This window comes from Pogonomyrmex barbatus, unplaced genomic scaffold (genome assembly GCF_055798465.1).
Source record: "Pogonomyrmex barbatus isolate J1 unplaced genomic scaffold, ASM5579846v1 scaffold10, whole genome shotgun sequence".
Lineage (NCBI taxonomy): Eukaryota > Metazoa > Arthropoda > Insecta > Hymenoptera > Formicidae > Pogonomyrmex > Pogonomyrmex barbatus.
In genome coordinates this window covers 6,275,988-6,298,022 of record NW_028297099.1, presented here as the reverse complement: position 1 = coordinate 6,298,022, position 22,035 = coordinate 6,275,988, and the positions used below count along the sequence as shown (strand labels likewise).

General features: G+C 42.5%; 3 protein-coding genes and 1 pseudogene across 3 annotated transcripts; 2 read left to right on the top strand and 2 right to left on the bottom strand.

Annotated features, from left to right (window-relative positions):
- Nucleotides 1-702: 702 nt before the first annotated feature.
- On the top strand, nt 703-5,191 carry LOC105432625 (modular serine protease-like). The gene is made up of 9 exons (XM_089085542.1): nt 703-847; nt 1,662-2,106; nt 2,223-2,327; nt 2,562-2,779; nt 2,919-3,134; nt 3,401-3,565; nt 3,625-3,923; nt 4,308-4,464; nt 4,708-5,191. Exons 1-9 carry the CDS (start codon nt 778-780, stop codon nt 4,893-4,895), a joined length of 1,863 nt encoding a protein of 620 aa, XP_088941668.1. The 5' UTR covers nt 703-777; the 3' UTR covers nt 4,896-5,191.
- Nucleotides 5,192-11,937: 6,746 nt separating this feature from the next.
- On the bottom strand, nt 11,938-16,247 carry LOC105432626 (NAD kinase 2, mitochondrial). Its single transcript, XM_089070308.1, has 5 exons — nt 15,971-16,247; nt 15,443-15,775; nt 14,136-14,220; nt 13,812-14,070; nt 11,938-13,710 (listed from the first exon to the last, which is right to left on the bottom strand). The coding sequence occupies exons 1-5, from the start codon at nt 16,219-16,221 to the stop codon at nt 13,490-13,492; spliced, it is 1,149 nt and encodes a 382-aa protein (XP_088926434.1). The 5' UTR covers nt 16,222-16,247; the 3' UTR covers nt 11,938-13,489.
- Nucleotides 14,063-17,969, top strand: LOC148937894 (uncharacterized; annotated as a pseudogene).
- On the bottom strand, nt 17,144-19,381 carry LOC148937893 (uncharacterized). Its single transcript, XM_089070307.1, has 3 exons — nt 19,061-19,381; nt 18,394-18,578; nt 17,144-18,299 (listed from the first exon to the last, which is right to left on the bottom strand). Exons 2-3 carry the CDS (start codon nt 18,556-18,558, stop codon nt 17,991-17,993), a joined length of 474 nt encoding a protein of 157 aa, XP_088926433.1. The 5' UTR covers nt 18,559-18,578; nt 19,061-19,381; the 3' UTR covers nt 17,144-17,990.
- Nucleotides 19,382-22,035: the final 2,654 nt, after the last annotated feature.

The following is a 22,035-nucleotide window of genomic DNA, read 5'->3' as shown; positions in this document are numbered from 1 at the left end:
CAGATAATAATTTAATCGTCCTTTGACGTGACGGCGGTAAAAGGTAAGTCAAATAACGATTTCATAGAGCGAACAACCTCGCGTGCGATGTCGGTGCATAGTTCGCGTAATCCTTCCGGGACCTTATATATATGTTTGGCTCCATGTTTCTGTAGTAAAACGTTCATTTTCGTGATTATTGCTTCAGCCGAGTTGCTTGAATTTATCGACTCTTGCTCTTATCGCGAGTAATACGGTGCGCGAAAGTTGCCAACTTTCAGTAGAGTAACGAGCACATTGATGAAACTATATGTATATACATATCACATCGATCAACCTATATATAAACCATATATACCAAAACATAAAATGCAAGTAGACCAAGCCGCATGCTGGCCCCTGGATAAAATCACGCGGAGACAAAATCATTAAGAGTGCAAGCGCGAAGAACTCGCGGTTGCATCGTTTTATCAATCGTTTTATTAAACGTCATTAAATTGTGTTTTTTTACGTATGAGATAATACGTGACCCGTGAGTCACACATTTCTCGATATAACGCGCGTTCACAATATTATTTATACAATTGTATTGAAATCAGTTCTCACGAACGAGCTTCCAGAAACGTCATTGATCATTGATGGTATCATTCACGAAATCTTTCCCTGGTACGGTGCCACTTAGCGCCGTCTAAACAAGAGAAATGATCTCTACGTTATCGTGGGGCATTCCGCGTGCTGACTAGATCTGACGCGTCGGACTCACGGTCAGTTCGTCGTCGACTATGAGCGGCGATCGCCATGCCGGTTAGGAACGTATGCGTCGCAGCATTCTCGGTGGCTCTATCATTGCTGATCCTACTGCCGTCGCGTGAGTAACTTACATAATGTTTGGGATCCGCACCTCCTGCCTGCTTGTTCCCGACGCGACGCGGTGTCTTCCCGCTCCCGCGGAGTTCCGTGCGAAGAACAGCCGCGAGAAAGTTCGCGCAGTGAGATTTAATTGCGAGATTAAGCATCGCGTTCTCTCATCCGACACACGCTTCCGCGCGTGCTCGCGGAATAACCGGTTAGGTCGGCGGGCAAACAACAGTGAGATTAATCTAGCGTGGATGAAAATGATGCGCCGGCTAAAATCCGACCCAAATAATTATAAATATTATGTGCTGTACGGTGCGTGTTACAAACGCGGCACGTAGTATCGCGAATATTAACGCGATACATCGCGGTGTTTCTGGGAAGTTCTTTTCTGTACTTGAAATCAGAATAGAAATGTGAAACGGGAAACCAAGCGCAATATTTGCTCGCTGGATGATGATTGAATATTTATAAACTGACTAGCGTGACTACGAATTCTCGCACAAGTTTACATTGACAGGTTTTTGCGGCTTAAAGATCGGAGCAATCGCGTATTATTCCTCGCGTATTTCTGAGAAGCCTTGAAAGTGATTTAGAATTCATTACCGCCTCCCGTGCGTGTGTTTATCTCTTTTTTATTCACGACACAATCAGTTTAATATCAGATTACTGATTGATTTTTCTTGCTAATCACAAGGCGAGAATCTTAGTAGGAATTAATTAATAAAATTAACTTACTCCTGTTTCATATTATCTATGTATTAAAGAAAATTCTTCAATAATCAATGTGAGAACATTTACACGCAGAAATAATTATGCACTTTTAGTGTCCATACAGGATGCTGCGCAGACTTGGAATAGTTCTTCTGATCAATACTCGGCTGCCGCGAATGGCCCACCAGGCCACTCTAAGTGGGGCGGAAACAATGATTTTTCCGGACCACCGGGTCATAATAAATGGGGGGGTAGTAATGGCAGAGGGCCACCAGGTGGCCGCGGTCCTCCCGGTTTAATGGGCGGTGGTCCTCCAGGATTAAACAAACGTCCTTCGGGCTGGAACCAAGAAAATACCGAAAGTTCGATCGAAGGTGAAAATCATCCAAATCCAAATAACGGGTTTGGATCGACTCAAAAACCTCATTCCAATAATAATAGAGAAGGTTCTTATGAATCGACTCAAAGACCTCATTCCAATAACGGAGAAGGTCCTTACGGTCCAAATAATCGTATACCCGATCGAACTGAATCTCCACAAAAAAGTCAACAGTGCAGGTACATTCAATTGCTTTAATAGAAAATAAATTTTTTTATTAATGTAATGTATAACAGAATATATTTATTGTTCACATTAGATTAAATACTAACAAACAATTTTAATAATTTTAAAGAGATAATGAATTTCATTGTGGAAGTAACGAGTGCCTGCCAAAAAGCGTCAGATGCAATGAGAAAGTTGACTGTTTCGATGCTAGCGACGAACAATATTGTATTGAGTAAGCAAAACGTTTTTTAATTTTGTTTAAATAATTTTCCATTCAAATGCCATTCAATTATTTTTTAATTTATAATATAATATATTATAAACAAATTCTATAATAATAATAATTATATTTATTTCAGAATTTTCCTTTTTTTCTTTGCTTTTTTTAATTTCTCTGTTTGTTTTAAAAAAAAACTCTCTTTGGCTTTAAATATAAGAATCATATTGCATATTCGTGAAATTACAGAAATAGGAATCAGGAGGATGGCTGCATTTTGCCTGAGCAACCGGAAGGTGGACGTTACGTGTTGGGCGGTTGCGATCACCATTGTACTAAACATCCTGGTGATACAGTTCCCAAAAACAGCATACTCAATTTTACTTGTAAAAGCAATTACGTACTGAGCGGAAACACTATTTCTGTTTGTGTCGACAATCAGTGGTATCAGCCGCCTTCGTGTCTCAGTAAGTCTACTTCGACGGTGTATTTATCCTCAGAGGACGTTTAATGTCTTTGCTAGAAGCAAAGACATTCTTCTTATTTAACGGTATGTCGTGTGATATAAAATTTATTGTTTACCTTCCCCGTTGATTATCTTCGTAGAAGTCTGCCCACCGTTAAACAGCACCACCGTAGACATTTCCTGCAGCTACCAAGGGGAAACGGTGTCCTGTAGCGAGCGTATAATGCCTGGTACACGGGCTACACTCGCTTGTAAATCATCTTATAAATTACCTTTAACGAACGATCCGGCTTACAGGGAGATCACGTGTCTCGACGATGGTTTATGGGACCGTCGTGTTTTTCGCTGTCTACCAGGTACTCGTCATTTGCATGTTTCCCGAGGAACCAAAGTGAAAAAGTCTCGACAAATTAAACTAGTCATCTTTGCATGCTCGATGCTGCCGTCCATTAGCAGCGGGCCGTGCAATGTTTTTCTTCAATAATTGCCATCTAAGATTGCAATTCCGAGACTTTTTCCGGTTTGTGATTTACGATCCGGTGATTTACGTACTCATCTTACCATCATATCGTAAAACACTACGAAATACTACGAAAATATTAATGATATTCCGCTTAATTAGAATGCGGGACGTCCGTCGCACGTGGCAACACCTTAATCGTAAACGGATTCCAAGCCAAAGTGGGGGTATTTCCCTGGCACGTTGGTATCTACGCCAAGAAACGCACGGACGAGTACGAGCAGATATGCGGTGGCACTTTAATTAGCAACAATCTCGTCGTGTCAGGTAAATTATCGCGAAGGGCGAATCGCTTTATTCTTTACTCTCTTCGTGTGTACCCGTAGCGGCTCACTGTTTCTACGATGAGGTTTACAACCGACTCCATGACGCGTCCAAGTACGCCGTGGCCGCCGGTAAGCACGCTCGCGATTGGGACGCCAGAGAGAAATACGCGCAGAAATCCTGGGTAGAGAGCATCCAAGCGGGCGGTAGATACCAGGGGGCGAGGGGTAATTTCGCCGACGACATAGCTTTGCTAAAACTGAAAACGCCCTTCGAGCTGACTACCCTGGTGAGGCCCGTTTGCATAGACTGGGACAACGAGTACGAGAGGGAGCAGCTGCAAGTGGGACACTCCGGCAAGGTAACACTGGCCAAGTATCAATCGTGAGAAACCGAACTAATTGGCCGCCTTAGCGCAGTTCAATTAATTACGAGGGCGCTTTGTAGTGTCCGAGCGAAAGTACATTCGGCGAACTAATAGTTGTAAACTGCATTAACGCAGCATGGTTTCGAACTAAACTTTGGCCGCGTGCGCGCTGGGCAACATTGTTACATCGTGTCCACGCTAATTGCCGCAAATACACGCAGAGGGGTAGTTTCCGTCGGATCTCCGATCGCGTATGGGCTCTATCTATCTCTAATTTTGATAGAGCACGCTCGCCTCGCTCGTTGCTCGCGGAAGGAAGAGCGAAATATAAAGAGAGAAAATGAAATGGACACACGTGAGCTCACTTCGTGATTTCAGGTGGTCGGCTGGGGTAAAGACATCAAAGGCGAATCCACCCAGACCTTACAGGAAGTCGACATGCCGTTCGTGCCGTACGATCAGTGTTTGTCCACGGTTCCGGTAGATTTTCGAGGATTCCTCACGTCCGACAAGTTCTGCGCCGGCCACTTGAACGGTGAGTTTATGTCCGCGGATGATTGCGAGATTTATTTACGTTGCTCATAGAGAATTTCCACGAGAGATTATTACATAATAGTGAATGAGTATAATGATAATGAGTAGCGATTGATTGATGAAGTAACTTTGTAAGTAATTGTATCTTTGTTGCACACGTAAATCTCGATAAAAATATGCGCATGCGTTTTTCGCTGATGTTTCGTAATCTTGCGTAATGAAAGTAATTGCATATGATTATCAGGCTCCAGTGTCTGCGACGGAGACAGCGGCGGCGGCTTGTGCTTCGAGAAGGATGGCATTTGGTATCTTCGCGGCATTGTGAGCGTAAGCCCGGAAAATAGAGGCACTTGCGATTACAATTCGTACGTTGGTTTCACCTCCGTCGGTCACTTTCGCGAATGGATTCGCGAAGCCTACGTCAGCACCTAAACGTGAGACGTGAATTGCGGATGCACGAAATGTATTGCCGGCATCATCGAGTCTGCAGTAAGACGTCAGACGTGACGTAAAAAAGATACTAATAATAAAATATTATGGATTGACAGTCATCAAATCTCCTTCACGATTGAGTGGCGGAAGGCGCAAGAATGGGATTTAAAAATTTACAACCGATTTAAAACCGATTGTGTAGATAATATAGTTGTCGGAAGACACTATCGAATACGATATATTAAAAGTGTGTGATTGTGTACGATAATCTTTTAATAAAATGCTTTATAATTATACCACGCAGTGATGACGTGCATTTAGGAAAAAGTCGATAAGGAAGTCATTATCGCTAATCGTTTCTGCGTCGTCGCATAATTGTCCCCACTTCGATCGCCCATGGCCATATAGATAAACATCATCGTACACATAATGACGCAATACTAATACGAAACTGACAGTATTTTCATATGAATAATAATCCTGTTGCCATAATCGCGGCGTTTGCCGCGCTCTCATGTTTCCGCACGTTGTTGCACACTTTTAGTTAGATAGACGGTCGAGTGCAGATCGAGTCGTATCGAAACGCAATCGAACGACGAGCACTGATGACGTCCTGCAGGTCGGTCTTATCTGACAGAGATCTAAATTAGTAACGCGCCATTTTATTTACAGCGGCGTCGCGTCACCCGTAACGCAAAGCACGGTGTCGTCGTGAATGTCTTTTTTTTTTTCCCGTTGTTGTTCCAGAGTACAGCGTGTTTCCCGCAGGAATTTCCCAGCGGTATCGAGATTATCTTCGATGGCATTGGTACCCACATAGACTTTGTTTTGCGAGCTTACTGTCTCCTCGATAAATTGAGTTCCGGAGTTTGATGACGCATCCAGTTCGGACGGCATTCGGAGCTATTTGAGGTTCATATTTTCCACGAATTCCTATGCGTTCCTACTGTGATTATACGCGGTGAACGCACGTGGAGCATAATTAACATATTTATCCACTGTCGTTGGAAATAATGATTTCGCGTATTTGTATATAAACGAGTTAATATTTCAGAATATCCTACGGAGTAGTATATCCACGGAGTAGCGATTGTTTCAGCAGGGAAGCGCATATATCTTCCGAGTTTCGCGATATAGACGACATACCTAACTCATTAGCCATTAATTATTTAATTAGAGCCACCGTACCTTAGAGCCCATGATACGCGCTGCGCGGATATATGTATTCAGCGGTGTCAGGTACACACGCGGATACGCATGTGTTTGTACCTGGGAAACCCGCGTTTACTCCCTGCAAGATTCATACATTAACAGGATGTGTTCGTTTGTTCATCGGTAAACCGTAGTATGATCATTACACTAAGAATGGAGGCGGATAATAGAACGCGCACACGCGAATCAGCCCGATAAGGCTCGATCGATACGGCAAGGAAATTCAGTTTGAGACAAAGCAATTTTCGAAACTTGCGAAAATGCGATCTGGGTGGGGTTTCGCCAATTACCTCGAAACTTCAAAGTCATACAAAGTTATACCCGCAGTTAATATTTCGTCTCGTTACCGTCCTCAGTTTTATTCCAAGAAGCGAAATTATACCGTGCAAACGGTATATCGACAATTGCGTCCGTTTAATACGATCATTTTACTTTCCTACGAGATTGTACTCTTGTATAAAATTCCCGAGCCGATTCTTCAGCAGTTACTTTGCTGAATATCTACAGAATACGGACGTGACCAGGGGACGGCCGGGTGTCGAGATAATTGAAACAGGGCGAACTTATTAGTCGACTCGTTTCCATTCTTTCCTTCGTCGTCACCGTCGTCGGCGCGACGCTTTTGTGCATTAACACCGAACGGGTGTTTTAGCACGGCCCTTATCCCGCTCGTGCCACCACCCTGGATCCTGCGCAAATGTATTTTTCTTTGGGCTTTTAATTAGTCCGGTCATTAATTAAACACATTTCTCCTTCGGGCATCCGCCCGTCGACGCCCGCGTCCTCTCCTACCGCTCGTGCACCTCTCTGTCCCCATCCCCTTTCCTCTCGCGGCTAGCCGCTCTCCGGCACTGTTCTTCCGCCTCTTTCTACCGGGAGCTACCTCGCAACACTTCAGGAATTTTAATTTCGCCCTAACGTGTAAACACACCGGCGCCAATTTATTTCACCACGGAGAGCGTTTTAAAAGGGAATTCGGAGGCCTGGTCGACCTCAGTTTCTCCCACTTGCCTGTTTGCCCTTAACTTTAATTCTCTTTCTCTCTCTCTCTTTCTCTCTCTCTCTCTCTCTCTCTCTCTCTCTCCCTCCCTCTTTCTCTCCCATTCTCTCTGGCAACTAGATGCGATTTCGCGATTTACGATACTGCGAAATAGCCGCGAGCCTTGATACGAAGGAAATTGAAGGCCATAGAGTACCGGTAAATGCATCAGCGAACGATAGTTGAGGAATATTGGTGGATAATACGAGTCTTTGTCAAATGAAAATATTATCGCAAAATATATAATTTTTCTAGTATTTCATGTCTTTATTTGAAAAGAAAAATAAAAATATAATAGAAGTAAGAAAGATAAGACGACGATCTTAAGGTTCGTCAATTTTTTTAATATTCATGATTTTTCTTTAATATTTATGATGATAAAAATAATGATCATTTTTTTTCGATTAGATAAAGCTTATCATCTACAAAGACTGAAAAGTTTATAAATAAATTAGAACTTTATATAATTTAGATTTTTTTGAGGAAGTATCAGTTTCATCATTTTGTCTATATGTGGATAAAGTTAAAACTGTTTAATATTATTAATTTTTCCATAAATAAAAATCTTTTTTATATTTTTCTGTTATTATTATGCTTGAATAACACAATAAAATACAAATAAATAGTATTTATAAACGAAAAATATCATTTATAATAACTTTAAGAAAATAAAATCTGGCTAAGAATAAAAATAACAATTATTCATAATTACATAACTTAAAATAAAATAAAATTAGAATCAAAAGAAAAATAATTATTTACGATCGTATAATTTTTGACATAATATTTATTATCTTTTCTCACGGTCACTATATTTATTTATCCATTTAAAAAATATTGCAATATAAACAAATGGAGAATAATAATATGTTATATTATATGCACTTTTAAATATATGGTAATTCTACAGAGAAAGTAAAAATATATTTACTATAATCATTCTACCCACTTTCTCCTTGTTCCACTGTCCACTGTCTCTCTGTTGTTTTATATGACCACGGAAATAATCAATCCGATCGTTCGTCAGCGGATAGAAATTCGCTGAACTTATTCTGTTACTGGAGAACGTACGTTTTCTGCTCATAGCGGATAAACGGAATTCGCTTCACATCGGATGATTAGTGTCGAGCTTAACAGGATGGAATAATGCCTGGGATTACGATAATTAAAGAGTGTGATTAGTTTTATTGGCCGGCCGGTCGTAATAAAATGAACGGGGAAAGTCTCCAGCGGACGAGGAAAATTCCGTTTTCAGCTTATAAACGTCTTTTCGTATTTTATTCGCGACTCGTTTCCTCCGGCTCTTGCTGAATGAAATTTCCTGCGAGACGATGTGTATTATAGTTTCCGATAATCATTATAAATCGCGTCCGTCGCCGCTTAATCGCGACGTGATGGGATAACCTGTTTAATGCTCTTATTTAGCGACATTATATGCGGCTAAAACGGGGCTCCTCGGGTATTCAGGTCAAAAGGCTGCGCTCCTTTCAGCTCCAGCGGTGCTGGCGTAGAAAATGGAACAAACACACTCCGCGATAATTTAACTCGAGTTCCGGGCGGAATCTTCCCCCCCTCCTCGTGGGTCTTATCCTTTGAAATCCTTTAATGGGAATTCTTTGCGACTACTGCGAGATGACTTAACTCAGTGATAATATTATTGTACTTGGCCTGAAACTTGGGAAGGACTCTTGATACGCGAGAGAAACGAGAGTTGAGCTGTTTCGCGAAAGGGGAAAACGGTCAACGGACGACTTTTCCAGCGGCGCGACGAGCGCCTGGAAATTAATCAGCTGAAGATACCTCGGTTAGACCTCAATGTGCTTTCAAACTAGTTCCGTTATTTTTAATAGCGCGTTTCCCAAGTGGAGACTTTACAATTAACGTCGAAATGTAGTTTCGAGCGCTGCTACGCGAATCCAATTTTGCCAGAATGAATCTACTCTTGTTCCCGTTGCTTGCGTTGATGTCATCAGTTTCGCGAGGCGACAATCGCTTGTTCGATATCTATAGAGGATAATGTTACTATCGGTAATCTTATTATGATTCTCGATTCCCTCTGATTTATTGTTGTACTTGGTGAATTCGCACGGTCGCTGAACTCGAATATGCAGCTCGCTGCATCGATCCAACTAGTCGAGCTCGAGAACGAGGAAGAAAGAGAAATATATATAGAGAGAGAGAGAGAGAAAAAGAGAGAGAGAGAGAGAGAGAGAGAGAAAAGGAGAGGAAAATAATTGTAAAAAAGAGCACGGGAAAGGAAGGAAGAAATCGCGAGGAGAAAAAGGATCATACCTGGCGGAACCTGTTTCGCGCGGGAAGCGCGGGTGGAAGCACGAACGAAAGGTAAGATAATGGAAAGTCGGCAAGAGCGCGAGCCACCGGAGACAGGTGGAGAGATGTGGAACGGCAATACTTCAAATTCATTTGCGCGACAATCTCCGGTTCCTTTCGCTTCGCGGCTCCTGCGCGCAACCCGCCGTACCAATAAAATCAAAAGTTCGTCTCGTTGGGAACGACGTTGGTGGCTCGAGAGAAATGGCGAGAGCGCGAGACGCGATAACTATAATATGCACACCATAAAAGAAAGAAGAACGAGAGGAAGAAGCTGAAAGGAACATTTTGCTATGATTCTGGAGCAGCGAAATGGGCCGAATACGGTGAATATTGTCTGGAGTGTCGATAGCGCGTACTATATATATATTCATGGGCCGATCGTATAATTGAGTTCTCTTTGTCGTTTCTTCGCGAAGAAAAGACGGACGACGACCGGAAGGGAAACTTGAAATCGCGTCACTTCGGCAAATTGCCGGGCGAAATTCGTCGGGCGCGACAGACGGGAAATGAGCCGCGTTCGCTGTCTTTCGATGGCCGCCCCCGCGCACTCGCCGCCTTTTTGTCCCGCCTTTCCGCTTCCGTCGACGGGGTGTTGCGACGACTAGGATAACCCTCGGTAGCGACGGCGAGCGAACGGCCTCTCCCCCCCGATAAGTTATCGCCTAATTATGAAGCCCGGGGGACGCGACGTCTGCACGTAACCCCGGTAACTATAAAGCGCACGTTACAGCCGTTTTTCACAGTTGAAAAATCTCCGCGGGGTATGAGCCTTAAAATGGAAGCAGGCAGCCGAGCGTGCACGTGGCGGCCCTTGATACGCTAAGCAAATTTGACGATGAAGCTCGTTTATACGCGCGAAAACCGCCGTCGCGGAATGTCCCATTTCGGATTGACTTGCCGAGGGCGTACAACGCGATATCGAGAATTAAATGGAGAGGGTAGTCGATGAGATGAAGGGGCCCCTAAAAAATTTCTTACCGTTTATGATCCAATTCATTTTTTTCACTACGATAACGGAAGGTATCGTCATCCTCGATATCGATAAAGCGACGGTGCAAATGGCCCTCGACTACCTCAACGACGTAGCCATTTTTACGCATCACGAACGAGAACGAGAGAGAGGAATGACAAAGTGGATCGATCAAAGCGCATTAGACGCGGCGATTAATCGCCGCCGTTATTTCCCGCTTTTTCGCCACTTCGCGTCGCGGCTCGATCCGACACGGATGCGCACCGTTGGTCACGTTAGCCCTTTTATATTTTCATTAACCGTCATTATTCCGCCTACGCTTTGCGACGGTCATCCGCGTGCGCGACATTCTCCCGCGTGCAAAGCGGAAGTGGACGATATACACGATGCGCGGGCGGCAGCGGTCGTTACAAAGGCGGATCAAATTACAACCGGCGCGGGGATTAAAGCCAGAGGAAAAAAAAGAGGTAGCGTTTGCGTTGCCACGCAAAAAAAAAAGACACATCCGCGAATCCGCCTCTCATCGGTCCGCTTTATGTGCGTGGGTTTTCTCTCTCTCTCTCTCTCTCTCTCTCTCTCTCTCTCTCCCTCTCTTTCTCTTGAGAGTCCTCTCTTTTCGCCGTTTCCCTTTCGTAGTTCCCACCACCTGCACCGGTTACCACCCGTTTCCCGTCTTCTCGTTCTTCTTCCTCCCCGTTCGCCATTTCGCCCAACGATTCCCTCTCGTCCTATCCGCCCGAGCTCTTCGGCACGAATTAACGTCCCGCCCATGAATCCGCTAATAAATCTCGCGAACCGCTATTACCGCCGTCGGTCCGTTCGAAGGAAGCTAAATCTTCGGATAAGAGTAAAATGGCCGCGAACCGGTCATCAGTTGACGAATTTATACGGCTCTCGAAGTGCATGGCGAGAGGAAGAGCCGCATGATTTCGGCGAGAGCGACGCCGAGGCGCGGCTTTGCGGGGGTGAGGCACGACGGGAGCACGGCCCGCGAATCCGTGGTGATAATATTGATTTTTGCGATTACGCAGCACGCGGCGCGGCGCGAGTTTGCCTACACGCGCGAATACATATGCATCGAAAGTATTATTTATTTTATAAACATACGCGCACATACACACACACACACGCACATACACACACACACACACACACACACACACACACACACACACACACACACACACACACACACATATATATATATATATATATAAAATATCACGTATATATCACGCATATATATATATATATATATATATATATAACCGCGCGCGCGCGTGCACTCCGCGCGGGCATTCCACGTCGCTTCATGCCGCGAGCGGTAATCTCGCGTTAACGCTTTGCTTCATTAATATGTTTATAATCGTAATGACGCATCACTGGTTGTTAAAGCATTCTATTGTGCGCGTTCGTTTTAAATCATTATTACGCGATAATATCAAGAGAATTATTAATTAATTATGCTGCGTGATATCGATAACGAGCCGATATTATATCGGCGATACCAAAGCCGTATTTGTTGCTCGCGTTGTCGCTGTAACAAGCGTCCATTGTTTTTAAAATAAAAGAGACCAGGGTGATACAACGCCACACCACAATGAAAACTCGACGTATGATCGAAAGGCTATGCCCCGATCGCGAATAATAGCCGAGGACGCGTTGTAAAATTCACGACGGTTTTTCCTTGCCCGAAACTGAATTTTCGTCGAAATGATACCGTCGAAAACCTTCGATAGAATGACAACGGAAGACGACGTTCAATTACGAAGTACAAAGGATCGGTCGACATCGGTCCGTTATTCCCGGTTGCCCGTACATTTGTTTGTCCTCCATAAGACTGTCTGGGATGGATGACCATTGTTCTTACAGATTGGGACTTTCGCGAGGATTAATGAGAATGGCTCCGCCGTCCATCGAAATCCGATTGGGACGTCCACTCAGACCGTTTAATATCGTGTTTTTTCCTCACATCCGGAGGGTGTGCCCGTGACAACTAATGCTCAAGAAAACGAAATGATATTGGATACACGTGTAAATAAATATATATAAAAATAGAGTAACGAGGGTAGCATTCGTACAAAATTTTCGAACAGTCCACGTGGAAATAATCGCGAGGGAGATTGACATCTTTTTTCCAACGGACGAATCGAGTTTAAAGGGATTCGATTCTTTTTCGTCTCGACGTAAGCTGCTATTTATACGGCTGATACGATTGAGAAATATCGCTGTTGAAATTCTTCCGAGGCGCAATTGGCGAAAGACGGTCGTTTCTTTCCGCCCCCGGTCTCTCAACGGAACTAAAGTTTCCGGTTACGGAGTGGACGTTGGTCACGACTTTTACGTTCCCGCAACTCTTTTATCACTACTTTACGCGACGCTACACCCGAAAACGTCGGCGCCCACCTGGCCACCTAAGGGTTTTGTGCGATATCTCGTGTTTCGAGCACACCCGCAACTTTTGCTCCAAGCGAAACGGTGCACTTAGACGAAATAGGTAGATAGGTGGGCGCATGTGTGTGTGTGTGTGTGTGTGTGTGTGTGTGTGTGTGTGTGTGTGTGTGTGTGTGTACTCTCTCTGCGAAATAACGGAGATACAACGGAGTGCGCGAGGAGTGTGTCTGCGGTTCAGTGAAAACCGAAATTACGGGGTTAATGGAAGCCCGAGCATGTTCGGTCGCGTACTAAAGAAGAGAACGAAAGATCTCACCTCGTAGGTCGTGCCGAAAAAAAGAATAGCCCTTTCGCTTCTCTTGTCATTAAAAACAAAATGTATTCTCATCGTCTGTCGTTATCGAGCAGAACAATGAATCTGTGAACTCGGGAGGGTCTTTTAGTCCGTGTCGGTCTTACGTCATCCGAGTTTCAACACGAATGCTGAAAAAAGTTACCCCTTTGCTTCTTCCCGATAGGAAATTGTGAGCTAAAAGAATCTTTTATATAATTAAATTAAATAATAACGAGGAAAAAATTATTAACGAGCGGATTAACTTTATCAAATTACAATAGCGTGGAATTACAATCACTATGTGAAATTTATCATAAGATAATATTTTTCAACGAATATTCAGGTCGGATCTCGAAGGACGCGGTGCTACCGTCGTTGAACGGTAAAGATACGCATCCATCTAGAACAAGGCCAGCATTAAAGCCCATCGACTTGATTTTGATTCTGCAGCACATTCGTCTATCCGAAATGAGTTGTGGCCAATGTAAACCGTAGGCTCTCTCATATATCACATATGCCATTCTTCTGTCTTCTGTAACGCAAACATTCAGGTTAATCGCAGCTTATAATATTTTTGTTAGATCAGTTTGTCATGATTTATTCGAAAAACGCTGAAATTTTGTAGTTCGTTACCTGGTGAGAACAAAAGGTTATCGTGATATCTGTGCAACACTTTGCTGGTTTCTTTTTCATCGAGTTCCCTGCCAATTGTCATGGCCGCGAGCGTTTGAACGGTTTCGGCAGTTTGAACATTCATTGTCCGGAACCAAAATCCAGAGCCTGAACCTGTGCAGACGCAGACACCCGAGGAACGGATCATGAATTGCTCCTCTTCGTCGACCTGAATGTCCAGTATGATCGCCCTCGCCGCCAAAAATTCGGCCATGAACACCTGAAAGCGCGTGACGAGTGTTATCGATCGGCACCGGCGTAGAAACACTTTACGTCAGATGTAACCTCGTTTAATGCCAGCCAAGGTAAAACTCTCCGGCGGGGCTGCAGGGCATCCGCTATTTTCCTCTGAGTGGATCTCATGAGTGCGCTGCAAAGATTTCATTTGTTTAGCGCGCGCCTTTGGAGAGACGTCGCGAAACGCGAAAGGAATTAATGGGGCGAGAGCAAGTGAAGAGAAGGAGAGGCTGCACAAGGGCGTAATAGAATATCAAGTGTGCGACAGTTAAATTGTTTCCCGTTGGCGATGTCGAATTAAATTTAATCGCCGAATTAGTTCTTTTTCGAGAGAGAGAGAGAGAGAGAGAGAGAGAGAGAGAGAGAGAGAGAGAGAGAGAGAGAGAGAGTTTCTCAATATGATTAATCGAGAGGTACCTTAAGGACTCCACCGCATTGCGTCGCGTCACCTCCGTAAAATTCACGCGCGAATTCAGAAGTTACGGCCTCCTTGCGCAACGTCGTAACTGCGCCGGGCCTTGTAATTTACAAGTTATAACTACCGAAGTTATAACACGCGTAAGTTCGGAAACTTCGGTTTGCGAAAGGACCGGGCCGGGCAATGAAGACGCACTGCGACGTCCTCGCGAAGCTGCGTCGGCGATACCCGCTGCTTGTTTCAACTTTAGACACCGCGCCGTGGGAGTAGCCGGTAAATAAAAGTTTTAGCGCAAGACATCGTTCTCGCGAAAGATGCTTTAATATTTCTCTATCTAACGCGGGCTAACGAAATTATTACGGTACATTTCTCGGGCCGGTTCGCCACGCGCGGCAGCGAATGCGTGCGCTTCTTTCCCTTGTCAACCTTATTATTTCTCGTTTCACGTCATGCAGCTGCGCTTGCGAAACCATTCTCCGGCTATCAAAAAGCATTTCAACTCTTATCTTTTTGTGTTAGGTTAATGTCGCCTCGAAGAAACTTCCTCTTCAGACATTCGCGAATAAAGGAGAAAGACGCCTGTCGCGCTTCGTAAGTTCTTTCTCTTCCTATTCGACCTTATTCGCTTTGGCATGCCTGATTTATTAATACTATTATTCTATAACGTACTCCCAGGCTGCTTTCACGGCGCAAGTGAAAATGACAATTGCATTTCTGAGAGGAATAGCGCAGCAATTTTGTAGATAAAATGTAAAGTACAATCTTGCATAAAAATAGCGAGGCAAATAACGATGTGACATAGATTTCCTTTTAAGAGAGAAATTTTTTCCGACGCGGGTTTTTTTTTTTTTAATAAAATACGCTAAACAATGGAAAATTTACGGTTAATCGTTTGTCTACTAAAAAAAAAAAATTAATTACAAGCTAATGTACTCACTCGACTCTTTTCTCGCCTTGCATGCGGCTCTTTTTGTGCACGTGAAAGGTCTGCTCGTAAAGCCCTTCTCCGGTCATTATCGTATGTATGCGACTTCTCATCAAGATGGTGTAATCCCCTGCACGCAATCTCTCGAATATTGTCTCGATGTCTCCGTTACACTCGATCGGCAGGGTAAAGGTATTGTTACCTCCGGGATGCGGATTAATGCCGAGTATTGGCGTTTTGTTGTTCGTTATCAGCTTCGAGGCTAAGAGAAAGGTGCCGTTCCTGCCGATCGCGATTACCAAGTCTGCCCAATCTACGCATCTACTGATCATCGTGTTATCTATTCTGTTTCACGATCACAGAAAAAAATCATCTCTGAATTTAATTAATTAATAAAATTATTTTGCAGCTTCCATCGCAAACTGGAGTACCGACCTCCAGAGAAATTATGCCGCGGATTTTCTACTTCATGGAGAAAAAGCCCCGCAGTAACGACAGGTTCGTTAACTTACAAAGTAACTCGTTCGTAAAGCACATTACCTTTTCATAATCCGATAACTGACGTCGAGATTACGTAGAACCCGCGCAAGTTCTTTCTCACAGGCAAGCTGCCGATGATGCTCCGCGAGAATCTCGACAGGGTCTATACCTTGCTTTCTCAACCGACTCAACAGCTGGTTATTCGATAAATCAGGATGCGTGGTTTTCAGAAACTCGAAAGCGGATAATTTCGAGATGCCGAGCACACGTTGCGGCCAATGCCGATTAACTAAACAATTTAACAGTCTCATCTTTAATCCGATACGATAATCTCCATGTTAATTTTACACTGTCCAACGTTAAGTTAATTGTTGTCCAACATTGTTGTCCAATGTTAGATTAATTCAATTTACATTAGGTTATGATAATTGTCATTATTCTGAAGAAAACATTGACAGTTTGCGGCGAACGAGCGAAAATTGGAGGAAGTTATAATCAAGGTAAATTGCTCGCCTTCGGAAGCAATAAATTCCCTAATTACGTTGGAGAAATTGCTTTATTTATTAATTTCTTGAATATGCAGCGAGCGTGGAATCTTTTAAAGCGGCGAATCATTAGCAACATCCTCCGCAGCTCGGATTTCCAACGCCGCAGCATTCCAAACCGATGTTTCTCGGCAAGCAACCCCGTTCTGCTACCAGAACTTGCGCAACTATATACGTTCTTTCCACACGATTGCCTGCGGTATCTTCCGCAAAAAAGATTTTTCTAGGTCGAGTATTTACGTTCGATGTATTATCAAATATTAAATTTTAAATGTGATAAATTGTAACATTATTTATTAACAAAAGTAAACAAATAAATAAAGAAATTTATTCTACTCTCAGATAATATTCAAAAACAAACTATTGGGTAGTGAATTGGGTAGTGAAATTTATCGTTAATTAGCATAATTATAAAATATTAAAGTTAATATGAATATTAATCGCGGCATCCCCGCAAAAGACACTTTTTTAGGTCGAATATTAAATACAAACATTAAATTTTTTAATTGTATACAATATAACACTGTAATTCTTTTGTGTGCATTACAAAGACAAATAAATAAATAAAAAATTTATTCTGGCTGAGATAATATTCAGGAAAAAAATAATTGGATAATAAAATTTTAATAAATCTAATTAACAAATAGATAGCATAATAAATTGATATAATTACGAAATATTAAAGTTAATATGTACGAGAAGAAAATATGATTCAACAATGGATGCAACATTATTAAATGTTTAATCAAAACCGAACAAAGTTATATTATGATTATACTATGAACAGTTATAAAATAATAATATTCCACTGTATATCGTAAGAATAAAATTGTAAAATCGTACAACTCACCACGGGAAATTTCTCTATTAAACTTCACACTAACAATCCGTGTTTAACTTTAATCAAATTAATAAAGAGCCCTTTCACCGTCATTGACGCAGTCTCGTCTTTCACTGCAAATCACGCGTATTCTACGCGAATAGCACGAGGCTATCGAACACGGAGCTGCCTGGAACACGGAGCTAGTTCTTGGTCGAAATTGGACGGCCCAAAGACGTTGAACACGGAGACGTGTCGTACAACGGCGGCGGCGGACAGGCCGCTGGACAGACCAGTGATTTACACGGGGACGGTTTACATGAGGGTGGTTTACACGGTGGAGGATTACACGGCGGCAGATTGCACGGAGGTGGGTCAGACCAGAGGTGGATGCCACCATTGCGAGCTGGTGGACGATGGAATACGATACACAGACACAACGGTAACAACAACAACAACCACAACAACAACAACAACAACAATAACAACAACAACAGGCAGTATGAGAACTGCGGGGTGGTGGAGGGAGACGCCCTTGTTGTCGCCCGTGTTTAATCAACTTAGCGTGATAAGGCGGCGGATAGAGACGTCGAGGGGCATTATGGGATCCTTCGCACCCTCTTCTAGTTTCGTACACACCGGGATCTCTCCTATCGAGGAAGTATGCCTCCACGGTCTTCACGGCGAAGCCTGACGTTACAAAGTTTCCTCGCTGTTACTTCGCGCGATCCAGTCCCGCGCGGTTGCAGCCCCCGCTAGTCCTCGCTACCCACGTTGTCATTATCGTCGCCCGTAGAGCAACTTCGTTCCGGCAACCTCTAGCGTTGTCGACGACATCAGCGTTCCCTCGAATGTGGTACTTAACGTGAAAGGCAACGAGCGCACGGTGCGTCGTTCTGTCGGGAAGGATATCGTACTTCCTCCGCTTCGCGAAGTTTCGTACCGTACGATATCGAAGTTGAATAGTAAATCTTCCGACGCCGCCTGTCTGATGCATCCACCAGGATGACGTTAAGTCTTGCCACTGCATAAAGCAAGTTACCCGTTATACGACCAGGCCGCTTGTGACACCGGCAAGCATGTCCTAATATCGCTCGCGTGGTTCACTGCACTTGTACCTTGAGTGGTCTCGATCTTCCTCTTATATCGGTTATCCAAGGAATTCGCCGAGCGGACTGCCACGAACTTTGACGAAGTATTCGTTTCGATGTGCCTCGAGTACAAAGGCAGTTTAAAATGCGAAGTCTTCTTGCGAAGCACTGTTTGTATGCCGAATACATCATGGGATGATTATACGATGAAACTACGAATAACAAAAATACAATTGATAAAAATAATTAGATATCATTTTGTGAATTTTGTGAAGAATAAGATTTATATTTTAAGATTTTATATAACAGAGAATGAAGGAGACAACTGCTTAGTGAACTCAAATCTGATAAATTTTTTTTTTTATTGAATTTATATACATATAAATTTGGAATTAATTGCTTATATTGCGAACTACGTGTCATTAATTAAATTTAACAGACTTACGACAGCAGTAGCTTAAAGCTTTTTTAATAAATTGATAATCAAATTTGAAATCGATTGACTCTTCCTTTTTCCCCTATAGGAAATTCTTCTTTGGAAAAAATATCACAACCTCAAACCAGGAATCAAGCTTGGATCATCCGATAATAAAATTTTAAAAATTAAAAATGTTGTTATCATTCATTTTCCTTTATTTTCTATCGCCAAATTAATTTTTATTGAAAAAAAATGGAAAAATATATTAGCATGTACCTTTTCGACGTGTGAATATTCGATAACATAAATATGCCACAGATATGCTCTCCGCTTTCCTAGATTTCCGGCTATTGCATTCGGCTACCAAGGAACTTCGCAACGAACTTCCGGAAGGTTCCTTTCGCCGCAATCGCCAACCACGAAGGCCGCTTAAGGATACGAAGACGTCTCCGCCGGGACCCGTTGATGCAAAGTTCCCCGGCAGCCCGCAAGTTCTTTTCGACACTGTTCGACGTTTCGGCGTTTCTTGCGGGAACAAGACGCGGGTTCCCTCGCGTCTACTGCAGTTTTTTCTTGTCCGTGAATATTTCCCGAATAGCTAAGTAACTTCACGAGCGGATGAAAAAAACGAGCGGATGATTTCCGTCATTGTTTCGGTCGTTTTGCGGTCGTTTGGCAATCTTTCCGCTTTCTTACGATGGTATTTCTTTTTTAATTCCAGTTGTTTCCCGAAATGCAAATTAAATTACTGTCGTTGAATGAATCATCGTCACAATGCGTAACATAAACTGCCGCGTAATCACTTTGTCTGCATTAATATGATACGTTGTCTTGCCGAATATCAATGGGTCGACTGTCGCACGTATATCGCAACTATATTTAGCGCGTTATTAATTTTAATTATTAATATGCCCGCACATTGGACAGAACGTAAAACTTTATGGCTATTCGCATATACAGGTTAATAACTAAAATTAGTATGTAGTGTGCAGTATAATTAGGATTGACGCACGTCACGGGCCGCGGTACAGATTACGTCACGTATTTATCCATTTTAATTTGCTCAATTCCCATCGCAACGTTGTTTGAAACCGACCTTATGTCGCACATAAATCTCCTAATAAAAAATTATACATAAGCAATAAAGAGCGGCATGTTAATATTACATCTCCGATACGATTGACACGAATTATTCAGCCAAGTTTAATAAATCGCATGTTGCCATTGTCAATATCAATTATATCACAACAAATGCCCCGGCGACTATGGGTGCATAAAATATAAATTTCCCTTTGTGCAGTAATGTGAGTGATCCCTTTCACAGCGTTGATTGTTGTTCCACACTGGGAAACTGTCACTGCAATGATGATATCCTATTCGAATGTTGTCAGCATTATTTAAATGCGGATAACATTTTCCGCCGCTCTTACAATGTGTATTGATACACAATGAATTTTCAAATGTTGCTCTATGTTTTGCGCAGTTTGCATTTACGTTACAATATCTTGGCGCGACCAGCGAATGACAGTTGACATGTTGATATTCGGTTGTACATAAATCTTGCAGGAAATAGTAATTAACATGGCTTAAAGTATCATTCTGTATAGCTTCAGTCTGCTGCGAGGTAAAGTATGGGAAAATCCAAGTATTGCAATATTTGGGTATTTCGTGACAGATGTTGTACGCTATTAAATCTTCGCAACATCTAATTGGCTGCAAAATTCTTAGCAATCTTTGATCATCTTGGCGCATTTCCGTTGTTGATTTGTCGGTATAATTAAAAAATGTAGATCTTCTTATCGCTTCAAAAGAAGAATGAAATGTGTATGTCGAGATCTTATCACAGCTCTTGACTGTGTATATTTTTCTGGCCTGTGGCATTTTTTCTACTTTGTATTTACTGCAAGTATCGGAAATACTAAAATGCGTACACGAAGTATCAATGCGATATTTAGCTCGATATTTGGGTTTTTTATATTTGCATGGCATACATTCTTGTGAAGCATTCTCTGTCACTTGTATGGGTTTTTCCTCTGGTTGTAAATAAATTTTCGTTAGTAATGCTTCCTTTTCTTCTTTTGCTCTTTGTTTCTTGCTGTCTTGTATAGCGACAGGAATAAGTGCAGTCTGAAAATCTTTTTTCGAACACTCGACTGATTTATCAAAACATGTCGGAGGACGTGAGACCTGCACAAAAAAATGTTTAAAAAAGAGAACGTCAGTACTTATGTATTTCCGTGAGCGTTTCTGGCTACATTATAATTACCCTAGAGGTTAATCTCGTTACGGAAGTTGATTCCTCTTCCACGTATTGGATGGGGTACACTAATGATTCTGCGCTACCAAATATTTCGTTTCTCATCTCATCTCTCGACGTCATCGATACGGGCACGCAGAACGGAGCCGTCTCCGTCCTCACGGCTGCGCAACGAGCTTTCTCTATCAAAGCGTCAGAGACTTTTGCAATTTCATTGAGAATAAAGTCCGCGTGCCGCCTCTTCTCGCATGCTTTCGCAAAAGCGTCGGAGCTTATCTCCGAATTGAATTCCCCATCCATGGAATCGCTTTGAATCCTGTCAATATGACCGTGGCAACGCTTCGAAGCGGCGTTATCCATGTACTTCACTTCCGCATATTGATAAATGTCATCCTTGGGTAAAGGGTGAATAGGGTACCTAGCGCTTAAAAGTTTTTTGCATTTTACTTTGTCAGAAACTTGATCAGATTTTGTAGTGGTGATCGCATCGATCATCTTTCTCGGCTTGATCTCAGCATCGGCTTCCGCATCAAATTTGACGTCATCTTCAATTGATGATAATGAGGTGTCTGCGACAAATTCTTCTTCAGGTTTAGACGGCGTGACTTTTCGTTTTTTATTTTTTTTAAAAATACATCTCATTTTTTTATATTGTGTTATTCGCGCAGTGGAATGCGTTAAATACTTTAGTATCTTGTGAAAGAATTTATATCTCTCTGGCGTTGACAAATTTCTGCTAATTGCATTTGGCACATTGCAGTAAGTGCCTAACAAACAATCTGTTTGTTTAGTATGATTTGTATCAGAATCAACAATTTCGTTTCTGTTATTTGCCATGCTTGCGGTGCTTAATATGTTTATTTGATATAATAATAATAATATTAATGTTATAGAATATTAACTCTACTCTCCGTTAATAATTGCTAATATTGAATATGTTAAATTGAATATGCTAATATTGAATAAGCTAAATTGCAATTTTCATGCTTCATAC

What these genes read in the sequence shown, in the direction of transcription:
- LOC148937893 (XM_089070307.1), bottom strand. Translation starts at nt 18,558, where the DNA reads ATGATGTATTCGGCATACAAACAGTGCTTCGCAAGAAGACTTCGCATT. An exon ending in GAAGATCGAGACCACTCAAG is followed by an intron (nt 18,300 to 18,393) that starts GTACAAGTGCAG and finishes TGCTTTATGCAG; the next exon opens with TGGCAAGACTTAACGTCATC.
- LOC105432626 (XM_089070308.1), bottom strand. Translation starts at nt 16,221, where the DNA reads ATGAGACTGTTAAATTGTTTAGTTAATCGGCATTGGCCGCAACGTGTG. An exon ending in CTTGGCTGGCATTAAACGAG is followed by an intron (nt 14,071 to 14,135) that starts GTTACATCTGAC and finishes ACGCGCTTTCAG; the next exon opens with GTGTTCATGGCCGAATTTTT. An exon ending in TAACCTTTTGTTCTCACCAG is followed by an intron (nt 13,711 to 13,811) that starts GTAACGAACTAC and finishes TTTGCGTTACAG; the next exon opens with AAGACAGAAGAATGGCATAT.
- LOC105432625 (XM_089085542.1), top strand. Translation starts at nt 778, where the DNA reads ATGCCGGTTAGGAACGTATGCGTCGCAGCATTCTCGGTGGCTCTATCA. An exon ending in GCTGATCCTACTGCCGTCGC is followed by an intron (nt 848 to 1,661) that starts GTGAGTAACTTA and finishes ATGCACTTTTAG; the next exon opens with TGTCCATACAGGATGCTGCG. An exon ending in CAACAATCTCGTCGTGTCAG is followed by an intron (nt 3,566 to 3,624) that starts GTAAATTATCGC and finishes GTGTACCCGTAG; the next exon opens with CGGCTCACTGTTTCTACGAT.